This window comes from Geotrypetes seraphini, chromosome 2, assembly GCF_902459505.1.
Source record: "Geotrypetes seraphini chromosome 2, aGeoSer1.1, whole genome shotgun sequence".
Taxonomy (NCBI): domain Eukaryota; kingdom Metazoa; phylum Chordata; class Amphibia; order Gymnophiona; family Dermophiidae; genus Geotrypetes; species Geotrypetes seraphini.
This window is the reverse complement of record NC_047085.1, coordinates 226,937,399-226,956,245: the sequence shown is the minus strand read 5'-3', so window position 1 is coordinate 226,956,245 and position 18,847 is coordinate 226,937,399. Positions and strand designations below refer to the sequence as shown.

Here is an 18,847-nt window from a genome sequence, read left to right as displayed (position 1 = left end):
CGGCTCTATACTCTAGAGGAACGCAGGGAGAAGGGGGACATAATTGAGACATTTAAATACATCACAGGACGTGTCGAGGTGGAAGATGACATCCTCTTCCCCAAAGGACCCTCGACCACAAGAGGGCATCCGCTTAAACTCAGAGGGGGGAAATTTAGTAGTGACACCAGGAAGTATTTTTTCACAGAAAGGGTGGTAGATCACTGGAATAAGCTTCTGGTGCAGGTGGTCGAGGCCACCAGCGTGCTTGACTTTAAGAGTAAATGGGACATTTACGTGGGATCCCTACGTAGGACGAGTCACTAGCATCTAGACTTATTGGGGTGGGTCAGTAGAGTGGGCAGACTTGATGGGCTATAGCCCTTTTCTGCCGTCATCTTTCTATGTTCTATGTTTCTATGTCCTATGTTGGCATGTAAATGCAGACTTATGCTAGTATTCTATAATGGCAATTCATAAGGAATTTGTACTTGGTGCACCTCATCCTAGCACCTGACTTTAGGAAATCTATAAATAATTACCTCCTAAATGTTAATTGAAAGATACGTTTTCATAATATAGTAAATGGCAGCAGATAGAGACCCAAATGGTCCATCCAGTCTGCCTAAACATATACTCAATAATTTAATGATTTAATTTAAATTGTTCTTTTTCTTAGATATTTCTGGGCCAGAAATCCAAAGGGTACTGTGCATAGGTTCCATCTACTGGAGTCTCCGTCAAAGCTCACTCCAGCCCATCTAACTGAATGGCCATATACGAGACACAGATTGTGCAAGTCTGCCCAGTACTGGCCTTAGTTCTTCAATATATACCATTATTTTCCGATTAGAGATCTTCTGTGTTCAACCCATGCTTTTTTGAACTCTGTCACTGTTTTCCTCTCCACCACCTCCCTCGGGAGCGCATTCCAGGCAATTAACTACCCTCTCCATAAAGAAGAATTTCCTAACACTACTCGAATCTACCACCCCTCAACTTCAGATTATGCCCTCTGGTTTTATCATTTTTCTTTCTTTGGAAAAGATTTTGTTCTACATTAATACTGTGTTCTACATGAATCGTATCTCCCCTGTCCCGCCTTTTCTCTAGAGTATACATTCAGGGCTTCCAGTCTCATGATTTTCAAGTTCTCTGACAGCTTCTTGATTTTTAATTTTAGCCTTTAGGTGTGCATCATGTCCATGGCGAAGGTTTTGTGTGCAGCCCACTCAATGCGGACAAATGCCAGGTCGATATTTGGGACAGCCCAGCCCTGTCAGTCATCCCCATCTCCTGAAACCAGGTAGGAAGCTTTTTCTGGTAGAATCTCCTAAGTTCATGCTGTGAGTGGGGTGGGGGTGAAATCTATCTCATTAGTGCAAGCAGAGGGTTGGAGGATGGAGTTTAAGAGGAGTGAGAAGAGGTTTTGGGGGGGGGGCAAATCACTATGGCAAGTCAGTTCTTCCCACTTGTAAGTTTGCTATTGATCTTGATGGTCTGTACAGGTATAGTTTGGGCAAGTGGCTTACTTAGAATCAAGCATAATCTGCCATCCTGCTTGTACCTGATCCTCTTTCCACTGGAGATAACGTGAGGTAGAAGGTGAGGGTGTGTAATGTACATGGGGTATGGAAGAAAGAGGAATAAAGGAAGATGTTTGAGAGACTGGAAGATATGTTTGTATGAGGCAGAGATTGTAGATGTGAGGAGTCTTACTGGTTTAGAAAGGAAGTAATGTGAGAGGGAAAATGACACACAAGTACTTATAGATATGAAAAAATGAGGAAAATAAATCAGAAGACAAACAATAACAGATGGAAAAATACAGACAATCCAGGTTTTCTCCAAGATAGGTGCACATAGTATAGGTGATATATCTAGCAGAGCCTTGCAAAGGAGTACTACTTACATTTTTTGATATCTCTCAAAGCTTTCAAACAGCCATCCCACATGCCATTATTGTGCAGGATCACCTCAGTCTTCATCGTTCCATGGAGCATGCCAATTGCTGGTTACTGGAGATCAAGACCATTTTTTATTGCAGATTTATGCATACTGTATTTTGAAAGTGTTTCCTCTAAATTTCTTTCCAGTGCAATAGGTGAGACATTCTAGACCAGGGGTGCCCAAAAGGTTGATCACAAGAACAACGCGAGTCGATCGCAGAGCCCATCCCGGGCTCCGGAATCGACTCGCGTTGCCTTTGCGTTTTCCCTGCTTCTCCAACGCCGCAAAAACCAGACAAGTGCATCCACTGCACAAGCACCAGGCCCACAAGCCTTCCCCCCAACCCCTCCCCCCCACACATCAGTTCTTTTTTTTTTTTTTAACTTTATTTTTATTGAATTTAACATACTTTACAAGTATAACTACTTGGTTTAGAAATACAGAATCATGTTCCAAAAGAAAAACATCATTTAACATTACAATATTTAAAATAAATATATATATATATATGAAACTTAACTCTTCCTTAGACCTCAATTAGGAGGAGGAAAAAAGAAAAACAAAGATATTATAGGGAGTAATATTACAATAATACAACAATACAACAAAAAAGGTAAAGACTTAAACGCTAACAACTCGGCATTTCCTTTAAGCTACACTCCCTCCACTAGATAAACCTTTGAGATCTAAAAAGGAACGTAGATGATCTGGTGTAAAGTACACATATTTCAGACCCCTAAACTTAATAACACATTTGCATGGATAAGCTAACAAAAAAGTAGCACCTAGCTTCCTTGTCTCTTCTCTCATGCCCAAAAACATTTTCCGTCTTTCCTGGGTTATTCTAGTTACATCATGGTATAACCATAAACGTTGACCACAAAAAAGTGATCCAGACTTTTTAAAGAATAACCTCATAACTGCATTAAGATCTTGTTCAAAGATAAAGTTAACAATTAAAGTTCCTCTTTCTTTAACTTCCATAGATGATTCCTTTAATATTGCCGTAAGGTTTTGCAAGTCTTTATCAGAGACCAAATTCTCACCCTTAGAAATATCCGAGTTTCTTTTTGAAATAGGTAAAAAGTATACTTTATTTAGGGGCGGAATCTGATCTTGCGGAAAATTCAAACATTCTACCAGAAATTTTTTAAAAATCTCAATGGGTGATATTGCCGAAATCCTTGGGCAATTTAGGATTCTCAAGTTCAATCTTCTGTTAAAGTTCTCAATCATTTCTATTTTACTGGCAGTAGAATTTTGTTCTTTAACGATAGTGGTAATTGAATTTTTCAATGAAGCTGACTCAGTTTGTATTTTGTCCATGCACTCTTGCTTGACTTTTACCAAACTATCAGAAGTTATCCATTTTCACACATCAATTCTTGAGTCGGAGAACATGTTCCAGGCCAGCCAATCACTGCCTGGTTGGCCCAGAACTTCCTCTTCGACATCACAATTGACGGGGGGGGGGGGGAGAAGCCTTGTGGGCCCGGCGGACGGTTGAGAGTGAAGCGCATGTTGTGAGTGAAGTCATGGGAAGGAATAGAAGAGACTATGATGGGATGAAGTGAATTAAAAGGGTTAATAGCTGAGACACAGAATGTTGCTTTGAAGAGCCAGAAGTGTCTGAAAGTTCTTTAAGGAAAAGTGACAGACTGATGGAGACAGAAATTTGGAGTGGAGCAGGGGCATTGGAGAATAAATAGGCTGTGAGGGTGACAGGAACTTAATAGAGGGAACATGCGCTGTAATGGGGGAAGGGATCTAAGAGAAAAATACATAATTTGGGAAGTAAGAGCAGACAGGAGGAAGTGTTTGCTGGGGTCATTTGGCAATGATGGAGGTGGCTTGGGGGGGGCAAGGAGAGAGACAAAAAAAGAAAGGGGGGCAGGGAGAGATGTTGGTTGGGGAATGGAAAGGGGAATGGAAAGAGGTCTGGAGGAGAAGCATGCAGGAGGCAGAAAGAATGGAAGAAATATTAAATGCACAGTCAGAAGGAAGTGCAACCAGAAATTCATGAAATCACCAGACAACAAAGGTAGGAAAAATGATTTTATTTTCAATTTAGTGATCAAAAATGTGTCTGTTTTGAGAATTAGTATCTGCTATCTATATTTTGCATTATGGCCCCCTGTACTAAACCGAAATAGCGTTTTTTTAGCACAGGGAGCCTATGAGTGTCGGGAGCAGCATGGGGCATTCAGTGCAGCTTCCTGCGCTAAAAACTGCTATCGCGGTTTAGTAAAAGGGGAGGGGGTATATTTGTCTGAGGTGACATTGCTACTGAGGTGACATTGCATATTTTAAAGTCATCTGCCTTGACCTCTTTGAAAAAAAAACCCAAATATAAATTACAATTAACATTTTCTCTGTGTACAGTGTGCTTTGTGTTTTATATTTTTTTTATTTTTTTGTTGGTAGATCATTTTGACTTGGTCATTTTAAAAGTAGCTCGCAAGTCAAACAAGTGTGGGCACCCCTGTTCTAGACAGATTGGTTATTTCCCCATAGCCACATACTGCTGCAGAAGGAATCTACTCTGGATTTTTCACTCTGCCTCTGTTGTACTTCACTGGGCTCTATAGCTCCACCTATAGTTCTTTCCTTCAGCACGCATGCCTGCAGGAGTGTTTATTCTGCTCTCCCCATTTTATTATTTTTTATTTGATGTAATTTTGTCTCTTTTGGGTAATTTGGTGTTTGAAACAATTTTGAAGCTCTGCCTATTTGAAAATTCACAGACTGGTCTGTAGCTGGCAGGCTGATCCCACTGGGTACCTGTTAGCCAGCCTGTATAATTTTCTCTGGAGCTCAGGGCTGTCCCTAATGTGGTCTCATCTATTGTTGAGCACAGGCTATTAGGTGCCCTTAGGAGGCTTGGCAGTGTCTCGCAGGGTGCCGGCTACGTCTTCGCGCCCATCCTGGTGCGCATCCATTGGTCCGCAGGGGTGGAGGTGTAGTCTGACTGGCAGCCCGAAAATCAACTGTTCAGAAGCATTCCCAGCATTGTGGCAGTGAATTTTCTCATCCAACTACTGTGAGAGCTGAAAGCAGCTTGCAGCACACATCCTGTCAGGTCACAGTGAGTGCACAGGCCGGCAGGCTGTGAGAGACATCGGGGGAGGTTGGGAAAAGTGGGGTTTTGAGTGTTTCTGGATGTTCCCCCTCCTGAAAAAAAATCCTAAAATCACTGTTTTTAGAGTTTGGGAAGTGTGAAAACTATTGCAATTTTGGCATGAATTTTTTTTTACAGTGGCCAACTTGAATTTTTAGCGAATATTCTTTTTTTTTTTTTTTTTTCTTTCTTTCTTTCTAAAGCTCCCTGCTTCTTCAAAACTGCAAATTTTGACTGGAAACCTGCTGGGATGGAGTCCTTGGGCTCTCATGTGGATTCTTGCTAGAACTGTGCAAATTCAGCGCTTTTAGAGCATCCTTGCGCCACATGATGCAGCTGGGAGGGGGGGCTGTAACGTCTAGCTTAGCTTCTCACCTGCTGAAGCAGGTGACCAAACATTCAGCAGGAAGGAGAGATGCCAGATTGCAGGAAGGAGAGGAGAGAAGGAGAGAGATGTTAGACCTCGGGAAGAGGAAGGAAAGGAGAGAGAGAGAGATGCCAGACTATGGGAGAAGAGAAAGATTCCAGGCTATGCGAAGGAGAGAAGAAAGATGCCAGACCATATGAGGGGGGAAGAGGAAGACAGAGTTGTCTGACCAAGGGAGAAGGATGAGATGGTGCACAGGGATGGAGGGGAAGGGGAGACAGAGGGAGGAGATGATGCACAGCAATGGATGTGGCAGGGAAGATATAAGAAGAAATGCTTCTTATGGATAGATGGGAATAGGGGAGAAGAAAAAGGAAGGAGATGGTACACATGGATAGATGGGAAGAGAAGACATGGAAAAGTAGATAGATTTTGAGAAAAAAGCAGAACAATGGAAGAAAGTTGAATGTTAAAAGTTAATGCTAAAGATGGATGTATGGCAGAAAGTGAAGGAGAGAAAAACAGCAAATGAATAAGGTGGCCCTGGATACACAGTTAAGAACACAGACAGAAGGAAGTACAGCCAGAGACTGGGAAAAGAAGGTTTGAAAACCTTAGGGTTTCATTTGTATATATTTGTATTTTTAGATTGTGGTCCCGTATTTGCATAGGGGTTATCTGTGTTCTGCATATGTGACCAAGGCCATGTGTTGTGGTAGGAATGAATGTTGAGAAGCATACAGTGTGCTTTGTGGTAACCATTATGTGTTTTCAATAGGAGTAGATCTAAGGAAAGCTACGGATGCCAACATGGCTCTGACTTTAAGGGCTGTAACTCGACTCTGTAGATGCAGTCCAGCCTGAGCTTAGCAGAAAGAGATGCAAGCAGCTAACCAGTTGGAGATGGTGTGCTTGGAAACCAGATGTCCCAACTTGTTTGGATCGAAAGAGACAAAAAGTTGAGGAGCAGATCTATGTGGTTGAATGCGTTACAAGTAGAAAGCCAAAGCATGCTTACAGTCCAGAGTATGAAGAGCTGTTTCTCCAGGATGAGAATGAGGCTTTGGAAAAAAAACACTGGAAGTACAATGGATTGATTGAGATGAAATTCTGAAACCCCTTTAGGTAAGAATTTAGGATGAGTACGGAGGACCACCTTGTTATGATGGAATACTGTGAAAGGTGGGTCTGCAACTAAAGCTTGTAGCTCACTGACCCTGCGAGCAGATGTGAGAGCAATGAGAAAAACCACTTTCCAAGTGAAATATTTAAGATGAGCCAAATCCATTGGTTTGAAAGGAGGCTTCATCAATTGAGCAAAAGCCTTTCATAAATCTGGAAACCACCAGATGAGCAGGAAGGGGTTTCCCTTCGATAGGCAATCACACTGAGATGGACTCGAATGGATGTGGATTTGAAGCCTGATTGGGACAAATGGAACAGGTAATTCAAAACTGAAGACAAGGATGTAGATTGAGGCTCCTTGTAATGAATGGTGCACCAAGCAGAAAATCTAGTCCATTTCTGATTGTAGCATTGTCTAGTGGTAGGCTTCCTAGAAGCCTCTAAAATGTCCTGTACAGATTGAGAAAACTGTAGAGTGGCAGTTAAGTTGAGAGGTACCAAGCTGTCAGGTGTAGAGACTGCAGGTTGGGATGAAGCAGAGACCCCTGACTCTGTGTAAGAAGAGAGGGACAAACTGGTAGAAGTATTTGCTCCCTGCTGCTGAGTTGATGTAGAAGGGAGTACCACGGTTGCCTGGAGCTACGAGAATTATAGTGGCATGTTCTTGTTTGAGTTTGACAATAGAGAATGACACGGGGAAATAATCTGTCCCCGTCACCGGCCCACCATCCTTTGCACCGCCCCGTCACCGCCTTTCCCTTCACTGCCCCGTCACCGCCATCCCTTTCACCGCCCCGTCACCGCCACTGCCATCCCATTCACCGCCCCGTCACCGTCCCCGCTGCATCCATATAAGCCTTAGTACTGTAATATTTAGCTTATTCCTTTCTTATAAATCAAAGTTCCTGCTGCTGAACTAGAGAAAGAGATGTTCAGCTGGCAGGGCTTTGTTTATAAATTTTTATCAACATAACTAATATATTTTATCCTAAAGCAAAAAAATAAATAAATAAATATAATTTTTTTTTCTACCTTTGTTGTCTGGTTTCTGCTTTCCACATCTTCTCATTCAATTCCTTCCATCCACTGTGTGTCTTCTCTCTGCGTCTTCCACTTGCTGTTACTGTGCCTCTCCCTTCACCACCCCCCCTCCAATTGGTCTAGCACCCATCTTCTTCCCTCCGCTCCCCCATAGTCTGGCATCTGTCTTCTTCCCACTCTGTCTTCCACATTTCCCTTCGGGGTCTGTTCCTCTCCACCCTCCTTCAATGTCTGTCCTATTCCTTTCCACCACCACCCTTCCCTCCCTCCTTTACCATCTGTTCCTTTCTACTACCCTTCAGCTCCTCTCGCGTGGCCTATCTATCTACCTTCCTCCCTCTTATTTTCATGGCCCGTTACAATGTAATTTGTGCAAGCCACTGGAGCCTGCAAGCTCGGTCCCTGTCCCATCCCCACAAACCATCTCACTTCTGTGCTATTTTCCCCATTTCTAATATCTCCCCTATGTATCTGCCATTGCCCCCCCCCCTGTGTCCATATGCCATCCCTATGGCATGTCCCCTTTATGTCACTGTCCCTATGCCGGCAGGCGGGTGTGTGCTGCGGGAACGCACGATCCTTCATGCCTCACTGCGGGGACAAGACCATTCACCGCTCCACGGGCGGTGAATGGCCTTGTCCCCGTTGCCGCAGCGACTGCTAGTTTTCGTTCCCCGTTTTGGCGGGTGACCCGCGGCTAAAATGCGGTGGCCGCGGGTAAACCGCCACCGTGTCATTCTCTATTTGACAAGTGTCTTGAGAATGAGAGGAAATGGAGGGAATGCATAGAGAAACTGATTCATCCATTCCAGAAGGAAAGCATCTGCCTCGAGGCGGAGAGGAGAGAATATCCTGGAGCAGAACTGAGGCAGTTTGTTGTGGAGAGAGGCAAAGAGATCTATCTAAGGAGCCCCCCACTGAGAAAACATGTGATGGAGAGGTGAGGAATTGAGTGTCCATTCGTGAGATCGCAGCAGATGACTCAATTTGTCCGCCAGACAGTTTTTCTGTCCTTAAATGTAGACTGCTTTCAGGAAGGTGTTGTGATGGATTGCCCAGTTCCACACCTTTTGAGCTTCCTGACAAAGAGGGAAAGATCCTGTTCCTCCCTGCATGTTGACATAGTACATGGCTACTTGGTTGTCTGTCCGAATGAGGACTACCTGGTCTTGAAGAAGATGCTGAAAAGCTATGAGAACATTGAAAATCGCTCCAAGTTCCAACAGATTGATGTGACACTGACGATCCATGCCGTGCCGTGCCGTGAGTTCCCGTAGTCTCTCGAGACTACGACAGGAACTCCCCACAGCCATTTCCTATTGGTGATCTTCACGGGGCAGGAGCGTAGGAAGATCGCTCCTGCCCCGAAAGCCCGCTAGACCAGCAGGTAAGGCCGGGACACCGGGGGGAAGGCTAAACTGTGTGGGGGGGGGTTCTTTTTTTCCCCATCCCCAAAAAATCACGAATATGTGAAATCGCGATTGCCGAAACCGCGAATGGGGAGGGGGAAGTGTAATTATAAATGTAGATGCTCCACTTTTTAAATTGAGAGCACTATCTCAAAAGAAGAAAAGCCTCAGGTTTAATCTGGTAGAGCATAAATGCTCAGACCTCCTACACCCACATCATTGGCAAAAATTTCTGAGGAGAATGTGCTACTGCCACTATTAATCTTAGTGCAGGACTGAGATATAAAGCTTCCTGCTGTGCTTTAAAATTACGAGTAGTGTCTTAAAAAAATAGCCCAGAGGGTAGACCAAAACTCAGTCACCCCTTTCATGCCCTGGAGCACTTATGGTCTTTATCCCGATCCTCAGCGACACCACTTGGGGCTCAAAACACTCTCATTGCTCCAAGCTTTATGTGTCAACTCGTCACTGGATCGATCTTTTATATTATATTATTTATGTTTTTCAACTTTTGTCTATTCTATATATTCAAACTTCAATATTCACATTTTAGAATGATTTTTAAGCATATCACTTAGCTTAATCATGTGGTCTCTGGCAGGGGATTAACACCGACATGTTTCGCTATACAAGCTTTATCAAGGATATCCCCTAAACATGAATAATCGCCAACCTCTGACCACTTATATCAAGAGAGTGGTCAGAGGTTGGCGGTTATTCATGTTTAGGGGATATCCTTGATAAAGCTTGTATAGCGAAACATGTCGGTGTTAATCCCCTGCCAGAGACCACATGATTAAGCTAAGTGATATGCTTAAAAATCATTCTAAAATGTGAATATTGAAGTTTGAATATATAGAATAGACAAAAGTTGAAAAACATAAATAATATAATATAAAAGATCGATCCAGTGACGAGTTGACACATAAAGCTTGGAGCAATGAGAGTGTTTTGAGCCCCAAGTGGTGTCGCTGAGGATCGGGATAAAGACCATAAGTGCTCCAGGGCATGAAAGGGGTGACTGAGTTTTGGTCTACCCTCTGAGTTGATTTATATTGATTGTATACCCTGGGTGAAAAATAACTAGTGCTATTGTTGAAGTTAAAAAAATAGCCAACATCTCACGGTATAAAACTGTTTCTTCAGGGCTTAGCGACGCTGGTGAAATCGAGTAAGCAAGCAATCCAAACTGTGTGAGAAAGTGAAAGTTGATAAGCAAAACTGTGCCAAATATTTTCATTTGTGAATTTTTTGGCTACTTGGATGACCTGTATAAATGGAAGCAGTTTGCAAAAGATTTCAAACCTGGCACAGAAACTTGTACCAAACTGCAAAATTTCAGTTTCCTAGGTAGTTTCCTTCTGCCACAGTGCTTAAGCAAAGTTGGTGTTTTAGGTCACACAAGACATGGGAGTGGATCGATTGCTTTTGTTCAACCACTCCTAGCTCCTGACCAAATTGAGATAGGTCCAAAAACTTTTGCAGAGACCCTAGACAACACCCTGTAAAATTTGGTTGGATTTCAAGGGGGTCGAGCGTGGGGTCCTGGTCCATTTGACATGGAATGACCCTAGTTTTAAAACTTTCTTGCATTGTTCATAATCTACCCAGTATAGGTCTATGATCCTTGTTTGAGGTTGCACCATTCTGGACATCCCCTCCTACCAGCAGATAGAGAAAAGGCTATGTTTGTCCAGTAAACTAACTGGTAAGATCTGCTGATGCTCTAGAAAAGTTCCAGTATTTTTCTCTGCCTCTAGCAGGTGTTAGGCCAAGGGACTAGGAACACCAGTCTGAACAACCTTTCTCAGTGCTCTGCTAGCCAAGGCTATTCAGCAAGGTTGAGCCTAAAGGCTGCTCCCTTGTTAACCAGACCAGACTCGATCAAGTGCAGAGCTTTGTTCTGCTACTTCCAGTTGCGATTTTTGCATCCAATGGCAGAGACATTTTTTTTTCGGTCCCATGGGACCCTGACAAAAGGGTGTAGGTCCTCATCTCCCTGCCCCTCAATGCCGATACACCTTGTTTGAATGTTTCTCCCTGTGCCCCCCCCCTTCTTCTCCTAGGCATTTTTTTCCCTAAGTGCTTCTTGGCTTAGCTTTATTCTCTGTATTAGGTAATCATTACAGGTTATATGTGCTTGGAGGGGATCGCTCAGTCTTTGGCAGAATGACTTGCCTATTTATTTTCAGTCAGGGTCGTGCCCACTATTTAGGAATCTCTGCTCTGCTCTAAAATTCATTCCCAAGATAGTATTGGATTTCCATCTTAATCAGTCATCCTACAAATATTATTTTCAAAGTTTCACTTCCCAAAAGAGACTTAGCCTTCTACCTGGAGTTGACTAAAGCCCTTAGAAACCCAATTTTTTGTTTTAGTCCTTAATAAAATAGGGTTGCTGTCAAAAAATGTACTCTATCCAATTTGCTATAGGATTGCATTCCCTTTTATGCTCAGGCAGTCTTGACTTTTAAGGGTCATGTAACAGTTCATATTAGAACTATAGTGGCATCAGTAGCCATGGTGATCACTCTTGCCTATGCTAGCTCAGTTTCAAAATGGCTGTCACTGGAGATCACAGCAGCCTTGACTATGACACTAGATCAGCACCAATTGTAGGGTAGTTCCAGGGAGTGCGGAAGGGGTGGTAGATATCTCTGCTCAAAGAGAGAGAGGAGGTTGCTTTTGTTCCAGGGGAATGGGAGGAGGGTGCATAGAACGAAAACACAGCTCACAAGGATACTTCAGAAAGTCTTCTGGTAAAGCAGAATATCTTTTATTTTCTCTCTGTCCAACTTGCATAAGAATGGCAAAGTAGGCACACAGAGTTTACATTCGTTATATAGCTAGTTCAAGTATTTCTTTGTCCCTCCTGCCTGCCTGCTCGCTCATTGGGTAGAGCAGCAGTTCACAACCTATCAGATACTTCCTTGGCTACTTTTGTTCTCCCCGCCCCTGTTTTTTTCTCCCATTTTTCTTATTCTTCAGATCTCCAACCCTATTTACGATTAGCCACATTTGGGCACATGCTCACCCCTTGTGCTACGTACTGCGTCCTTTGACTGGTTACCTGAACAAAAGCCCTTTAGGCATTGGGTTTACACAGTTACAAAAACTATCCCAGGAATGCCTCTCCCTCCCCTGATTCAACAACGATTATTACTGCTATAGGCAGAGTAAATAAAAATTCCCCCTACTGGTTTGATAGATTATTACACTCTGCAACAATTAACATCCATTCATTATCACAAATATATTAATTCATCTTACATTATTATTATTATTATGTTTTTCAAATTTCATTTCTCACAAGGGGGAAGGGGAGAAGAAGGGAAGGAGGGAGCAAGTGGAACCTGCTCCTGTTCAAGGAGGGAGAACTATGGGAACACACCACAATATTTTAGTTTAAGCCAAAAATGCACCAGCACTTTTGGCCAAAATCAAAACAAGGCTAAAAAACCGGTTTTGGTACTAAAACTGAAATTTTAATAGGGTTCGTTGCTTAAACTATGAGGACTTATATCTTACTATCCATGAAGAACACCTGCTACAGATAAGTTATTTTGGTTTTATTTTTAATGCTGAGTAATTTAATTGCTATGTGTATTTTCTAAATTTTTTAAAATTATGTGCAGTAATAAAATGGTCCACAAGTTATAGAACCAATATATATCTAAAAAACACAATATGCTGTATAATAGTAATAAATATTCATTAATATAAGTGAAGTGCTCAGTCACCAACTGATCCGTGCATAAAGTACCATTAAAAGTACAAGCGCCAGTTGTACAACAGGGATCATCATAGCATTCACAGTCCCTAAACCTTCCTTATACAGTAATAATTGTCAAGAAGAAATGAAAAAACACTTATCTTCAAATAAGCAAAAAGAAGGTAGCAAATGCTTTGTTCAAATCCAGCGCTCGTAACAAGATATCCATCTCAATAAAGACTCCCCAAATTTGAAACTCCCATAGCCTCCCTTCGACTAGAGTTTTGCAGAAAGCGTCGTCAGGAAGGGGGCACTGTGAACAGAAAAAGTACTACAGCTTAAAGATAAAAACTACAGACTAACTAAATCTCCAACTACACTTTAAACACTACAGTTCAACCAAAATTACCCTCATCCAATTTAAACATAAATTCATAATCCTTAACTTCATATAAATCTTAATACAACTTACTCAGCTACAGGCTGAGCACTTCACTTATATTAATGAATATTTATTACTATTACACAGCATATTGTGTTTTTTAGATATATAATGGTTCTATAACTTGTGGAGTATTTTCATGAAATTGACTTATTAACACAAGTAATTACTATTTAACTCCTTAATATTATTGAGACAGTAATAAAATGGTACAAGTATGTTCTGGCTGACCTTCTGCACATAATGCATACAAGTAAAATGTATGAAATCTGTATTGTTTTTTGTTATTTTTTGGGGGATGGAGATTTAGTAATTAATGTAATGAAGGAGAAGGAAATAAGTGAATAAGAGGGTGACAAAGGAGGAGATGGATGCATAGGAAAGGTAAAAGCACTGTAGTAAAGTAAATGAGATGGTCGAAAAGAAGACATAAGTGATTGGGTAAAAAGCAGGAAAGGGTAGGGAACACTGACAGGAAGGGAAACATAAATGAGAAAGCAATGATGTATGTTTTGATTTGGACTGGGGAACATTTATAAATATTCATATGTTCATCCAGTAGAGCCCTAGCTTGACAACTCTTGTCTAAGAACTTGACCTGTATTCTATATTTGAGCTGCTCTGGGCAAGAGCCAGTGTTGAGAGTTGTAAGTGTTGAGAGTTGTAACAGTTCCAGTAAAATGTCAAGATCTGAATTCATTTTCCATCTCCATTCCCTTCATACACTAAAGGAGCTAATAGCGTAGCAAGCAAAGGTCATCTATTTGGTCATTCCCCTCTCCTCCATTTACTTTTCATGTCACAGGATCTGGGTCTTTAGTCATTTATTGACTGTGGCTTGTTTTTTCTCCCTTTTCAATGCAGGAGAAGTGACTCCAGGGCTAACCCAGACAGAATATGCCTTGCGCCGGCACCAGCTGATGTCACTGATCCAAAAAGAGGTGCACTATCAGGGAGGGACAGAGCACGCAGTCATCCTGCTCTCGAACCCCACCTTCTACATGAGTAATGATATCCCTTACCCTTTCCATCAGGACACTAACTTCTTGTACTTGTGTGGCTTTCGTGAGCCTGACAGCATCTTGGTGTTGCAGAGCATCCCTGGCAAAAGCCTACCTTCTCACAAATCCATTCTGTTTGTGCCAAAACGTGACCAGAGTCGAGAATTGTGGGATGGACCCCGTTCAGGGACAGATGGGGCAGTCGCACTGACAGGCGTGGATGAAGCTTACACTACTGAAGAATTCAAACACTTGGTGTCCAAGTTGAAAGGTATCTGCTGTGTTGCAGTATTACATTTTGATGTCGCTTATTTTTGTTTCATTTCTTATTTATTGTACGTATATTCCTAATGTTTGTATTTTTCCAGTGCACTAGGTAAGACATTCTAAACAGATGAGTAGTATCCCCATGGCCGCGTGCCATCTGCAGATTTTTTCTCTCTGCCTCTGTTGTACTTCACTGTGCTCTCTAGCTCCACCTACAGTTTTTTCCTTCTGCATGTATGTCAGCAGGAGTGTGTTGTTCTGCTCTCTCTTCTTTATTAATTTATTTGGTGTTTAGTCTTTTTTTTTTTTTTTTTTCAGGCTTTTATGCTTGGAGCATTTCTTCAAAAAATACTGAAGGGGTAACAAACTCGGCAACTAAATTGTTACTGTTGAGTGACTAAATAGAATTACTCAAATGCAAAAAAAAGTCACTACATGAAAAATATTTGTAAATAATAATTCAGCAGTTGTCAATATTTTATATAGCTATTAGAACTCTGCTCAGAGACATGAAGGCAATATGTTCCGCCTCACCACCCAATCATTGCAGTGTTCAAAGCGAAACGTGGCACGTCGGAACCTGCTACTTCTTTAAAGATAAGTCTGAGCTAATTCGCTTGTACACTCTAGACTTGTATAAGAAGCCAAGCAAAGCTATTGCAGCTAGCAACAGAACAGTTAAAGAGAATGTTTCAATCTGGAGTAAAATTGCTTTGAACACTGCAATGATTGGAGCATTTCTTCAGCTTTGCCTGCATTGAGAACACACAGACTTCAGTCTGTAGCTGATAGGCCAATCCTACTGGGTACCTGTTAGCCAGCCTACTTAGTTTTTTTTGGAGTTCAGGGCCATCCCTTTAGTTGTTTCAAATTTTATTTAAAATTTGATTAAACGCCTATCCAAAATTCTAGGCGATTTACAGAGGAGAAGCTTCTGCCCACACACACGCGACTGCAAGCAGGCAGGCTTTGCCGGCTTCAGTAAGTTTTTTACGAAAGCGCCGTGAAGGTAAGGGGGAGGGAGGGAGATCGATTTGACCGGAGGGAGGGGGCCGCGCACGATCCATGGGGTGGTGGATGGCCTTGTCCCTGTGCCTGCAGTGAGCACTTTCCCCCCCACCGTTTCGGCGGGTTACCTGCAGCTAGCCGCGGGTAACTGCCACTGTTTCATTCTCTAATATCTACATGATATAAATGCGCATGAGTTGAGTCTCTTTCATTTGAAAGGAAGCTCTAGAATGAGGGCATAGGATGAAGTTAAGAGGCGGTAGGCTTAGGAGTAATCTAAGGAAATACTTTTTTACAGAAAGGGTGGTAGATGCATGGAACAGTCTTCCGGAAGAGGTAGTGGAGACAGAGACTGTGTCTGAATTCAAGAAATCCTTGGATAGGCATATGGGATCTCTTAGAGAGGAAAAGATAATGGTTACTGCAGATGGGCAGACTGGATGATCCATTTGACCTTTATCTGCCATCATGTTTCTAAGACATCAGAGTTCATAGAAGCTCTCATAGACATTGCACAAGGTTGAGATTTTCTACTGCAACAGAGTTAGCAATCTGATTCACCTTGTCAAATAGTCTCCAACACCTTTGAGACCCATGGCATCCACAATACATGTAATCCTGTCCATACATCTTCATCTCAAAGTCCCACAATGGACCCTTTCGACCCAGTGGCTTCAAGCCCGCAGGACATCTCTCTACTCCAGTTCAAGTCACCTCTGTGTATATTCAGGCTGGGCTGACACTGCAAGGTTGTGTCATGGCCCACAATGTCCAATGCACTCTACATCTATTGAGAACATCTGCAAAGTGGCTACTTGGTTCTCAATCTACACCTTTTCCTCTCACTACTGTTTAGATCAAAAGTCCAGAAGAGACAGTTGGTTTGGTCAAGCAGTTTTTCATAATCTTTTACTTTCTAAGTACCAACTTTCCCTCCAACCCTCTTGGGTTTTGCCAGGATCGTGTTTATATATATCTATTCTTTAGCACTCTCCAGACCAGTAGAGGTTAACTTTACGATTGGGTATATATCTAATCATGACCAGCAGGTGGAGACTGAAAACAAAACTTTGGGACAGTATATCCTAGCCCCTCCTCTCTATTTCCCTCAGTCTTCTTTCAGTCTCCAGCAGGTGTTGAGTGATCTGTACCCATCTCCCTTGGTAGGGCTGTTGGAATTTGTTTAGGGGTTTATTGTCCCTGTTTTTAGCCGGACGGAGCTTGGACGGACTCTGTTTGGGGGTTCGTCCGACCTCGGGGGTGTCAAACCCGGCGGGTCACGAGCGGGGTCCCTCCCCCCACTTCCTCCACCTCCCCATATTTTTTTAGAGGAGCCTCAGCAGTAAGCCTTGCCCCCTAAATCAAGCAAGGCATATTGCTTCGAGAGCCTGTGGAGTCTGTTCTGTAAAAAAAAAAAAAAAAAAAAAATCCTGAGGTAGTGCTGGTCTGGAGGGTTGTATCCCTTTAAGAAAACTGTATTTTACTGTATTTTTTCAACTAACCGGCACTTTTTTACAGCTAGGTCGCGTATGGAGCAATGAGCACTTCTAAAGGGAAAAAGTGCTCATTGTGCTCCAGACGCGAGGCACTCGCGGCCGGCCTGTGCAAGCGGTGTTCAGGCCGGTGCGGTGGAGGAGCTCCGTCGGCAGCGGCTGCAGGCGCCCAGAGCTCCCCGCCGATGGTGCCTCGCGAGTCGGCAGGGAACGGTGGAGAAGCCCGGTCTTCTCCGTCCGCCCACGGAGGGATTCCCCGAGCCGCCGACGGTCGGGTTTTAGAGGATTCCCTCTCAGCTGTTATTTTGACAGCTGATCCCGGCTTGCCTGTTTTAGCGGCTGAGACTATTCAGGTCTCTCAGCCGCTGCAGGCTATGGAGGGAGCTGTTTTGGCGGGAAAGACGCCATCTTCTCTGTCTGGCCCCTCCATTTTGTCTTCCACCTCAGGTGACCTTCCCCCTGTTTTGGCTAAGCAGGGGCAGGTTTCTGCTGGGTCCCCTGCGGTGGCAGGGAGTCCCTTGGGACCCTCGGGGGGTTTTTTCCCCTGATTTTTTCTTTTCATTATGCAAAGCCTATTTTCAGGCGGCTGGGGGTCCCGGTTGCGCCCAGGGGGTCTCGGGGGGGGGGGTTTCCTCCGCGCTCCCTGCGGCTTTGCCTCTCTCGTCTGACGTGACGTCCCCTCCGCCGCCTCTCTTGTCCAAGCGTCCGCGGGTGTCGTGGGACGAGGATTTGTGGTCGGAGGAACGTGTCGGTCTGGAGGAGGACCTGGACCCTTCTGAGGAATTCCAGGACCCTCTGGAGGGGACGGAAGCTGGCGGCGGGTTGTCGGGTTTCCCGTTCTCCAGTGACGAGGCGTCCGTGGTGCGCCTTTTTCAGAGAGATGAGCTGCCTGACCTTATTCAACAGGTTTCTTCGGCTTTGCGTTTTGAGGACGCGCCGCCGGAGACTCCGCGTGTGGGGGACCCTCTGTTACGAGGGATCCGTTCCGTTTCCCGCTCTTTTCCTATGCATCCGGATATTCGGGATATTATTCTTGAGCAGTGGAAAACGCCGGAGACGCCGTTTCGGCTGGCGCGCAGCATGGCTCGCCTGTATCCCATTCCTGAAGGGGATCGGGCTACGTTAGCTTCGCCAGTCGTGGATGCGGTGGTCTCGGCTATTTCCAAGCGGCATACCGTGCCTGTTGAGGGCGGTTCTGCCTTGCGGGACTCTGAGGAGCGCAAATTGGAGACCATCCTTAAGCAAAATTTTCAAGTCTCTGCCTTTGGGGTCCAGGCGGCTATTTGTGGGGGACTGGTCGCTCGCGCCGTGTTTCGGTGGGCGGAGCGGGTCTTGGATCGAGAGTCTGACGACTGGTCTCTGGTGGATCAGGAGGTAGCGAAGATTGAGATGGCTGCCTCATTCCTCTCGGATGCTCTGTATGACTTGGTGCGGATCTCGGCTAAGTCCATGGCTTTTGGCGTGGCCGCAAGGCGTGTGTTGTGGCTGCGCGCTTGGGCGGCGGATGCTGCGTCCAAAGCTAAGCTTACTAAATTTCCCTTTCGGGGGTCGTTTTTATTTGGAGAGGACTTGGATAAGTTGATTCAGACTCTGTCGGACTCGAAAGTTCCCCGTTTGCCGGAGGACCGTGCCCGCCCGGCGTCTCGGGGTGGTGCGGCCCGGGGGCGTTTGCGGGAATTTCGCAAGTATCGCCCTGGGCGTGGGGCTGCTTCTTTCCAGTCTCCGGGGTTTTCCCGGGGTCGGTTCTTCCAGCGCATGCAGCCCTTTCGGGGGGCCCGTCGGGGGGCAGGGAATCCCTCCGCCGGTTCCCCCGCTTCCCGTCCTGCACAATGACGCCTTGCCGGCGCCCCCCTTGGTTCCGGTGGGGGCCCGGCTGCGCGACTTTTTTCCCAAATGGGCCGAGATCACGTCCGATCAGTGGGTCCTGGAGGTGGT

At 44.3% G+C, this 18,847-nt stretch overlaps 1 protein-coding gene across 3 annotated transcripts in view; it reads left to right on the top strand.

Annotated features, from left to right (window-relative positions):
* Window positions 1–18,847, top strand: part of XPNPEP3 (X-prolyl aminopeptidase 3) — a 133,771-nt gene that overhangs the window by 8,236 nt on the left and 106,688 nt on the right. For 2 of the 3 annotated variants that reach the window (XM_033935083.1, XM_033935082.1), the window contains exons 3-4: window positions 1,163–1,285; window positions 14,008–14,415. In XM_033935083.1, the coding sequence (XP_033790974.1) occupies window positions 1,163–1,285; window positions 14,008–14,415 (531 nt within the window). The remainder of the gene's footprint in view (window positions 1–1,162; window positions 1,286–14,007; window positions 14,416–18,847) is intronic. The other variant, XM_033935084.1, reaches the window with a different exon arrangement.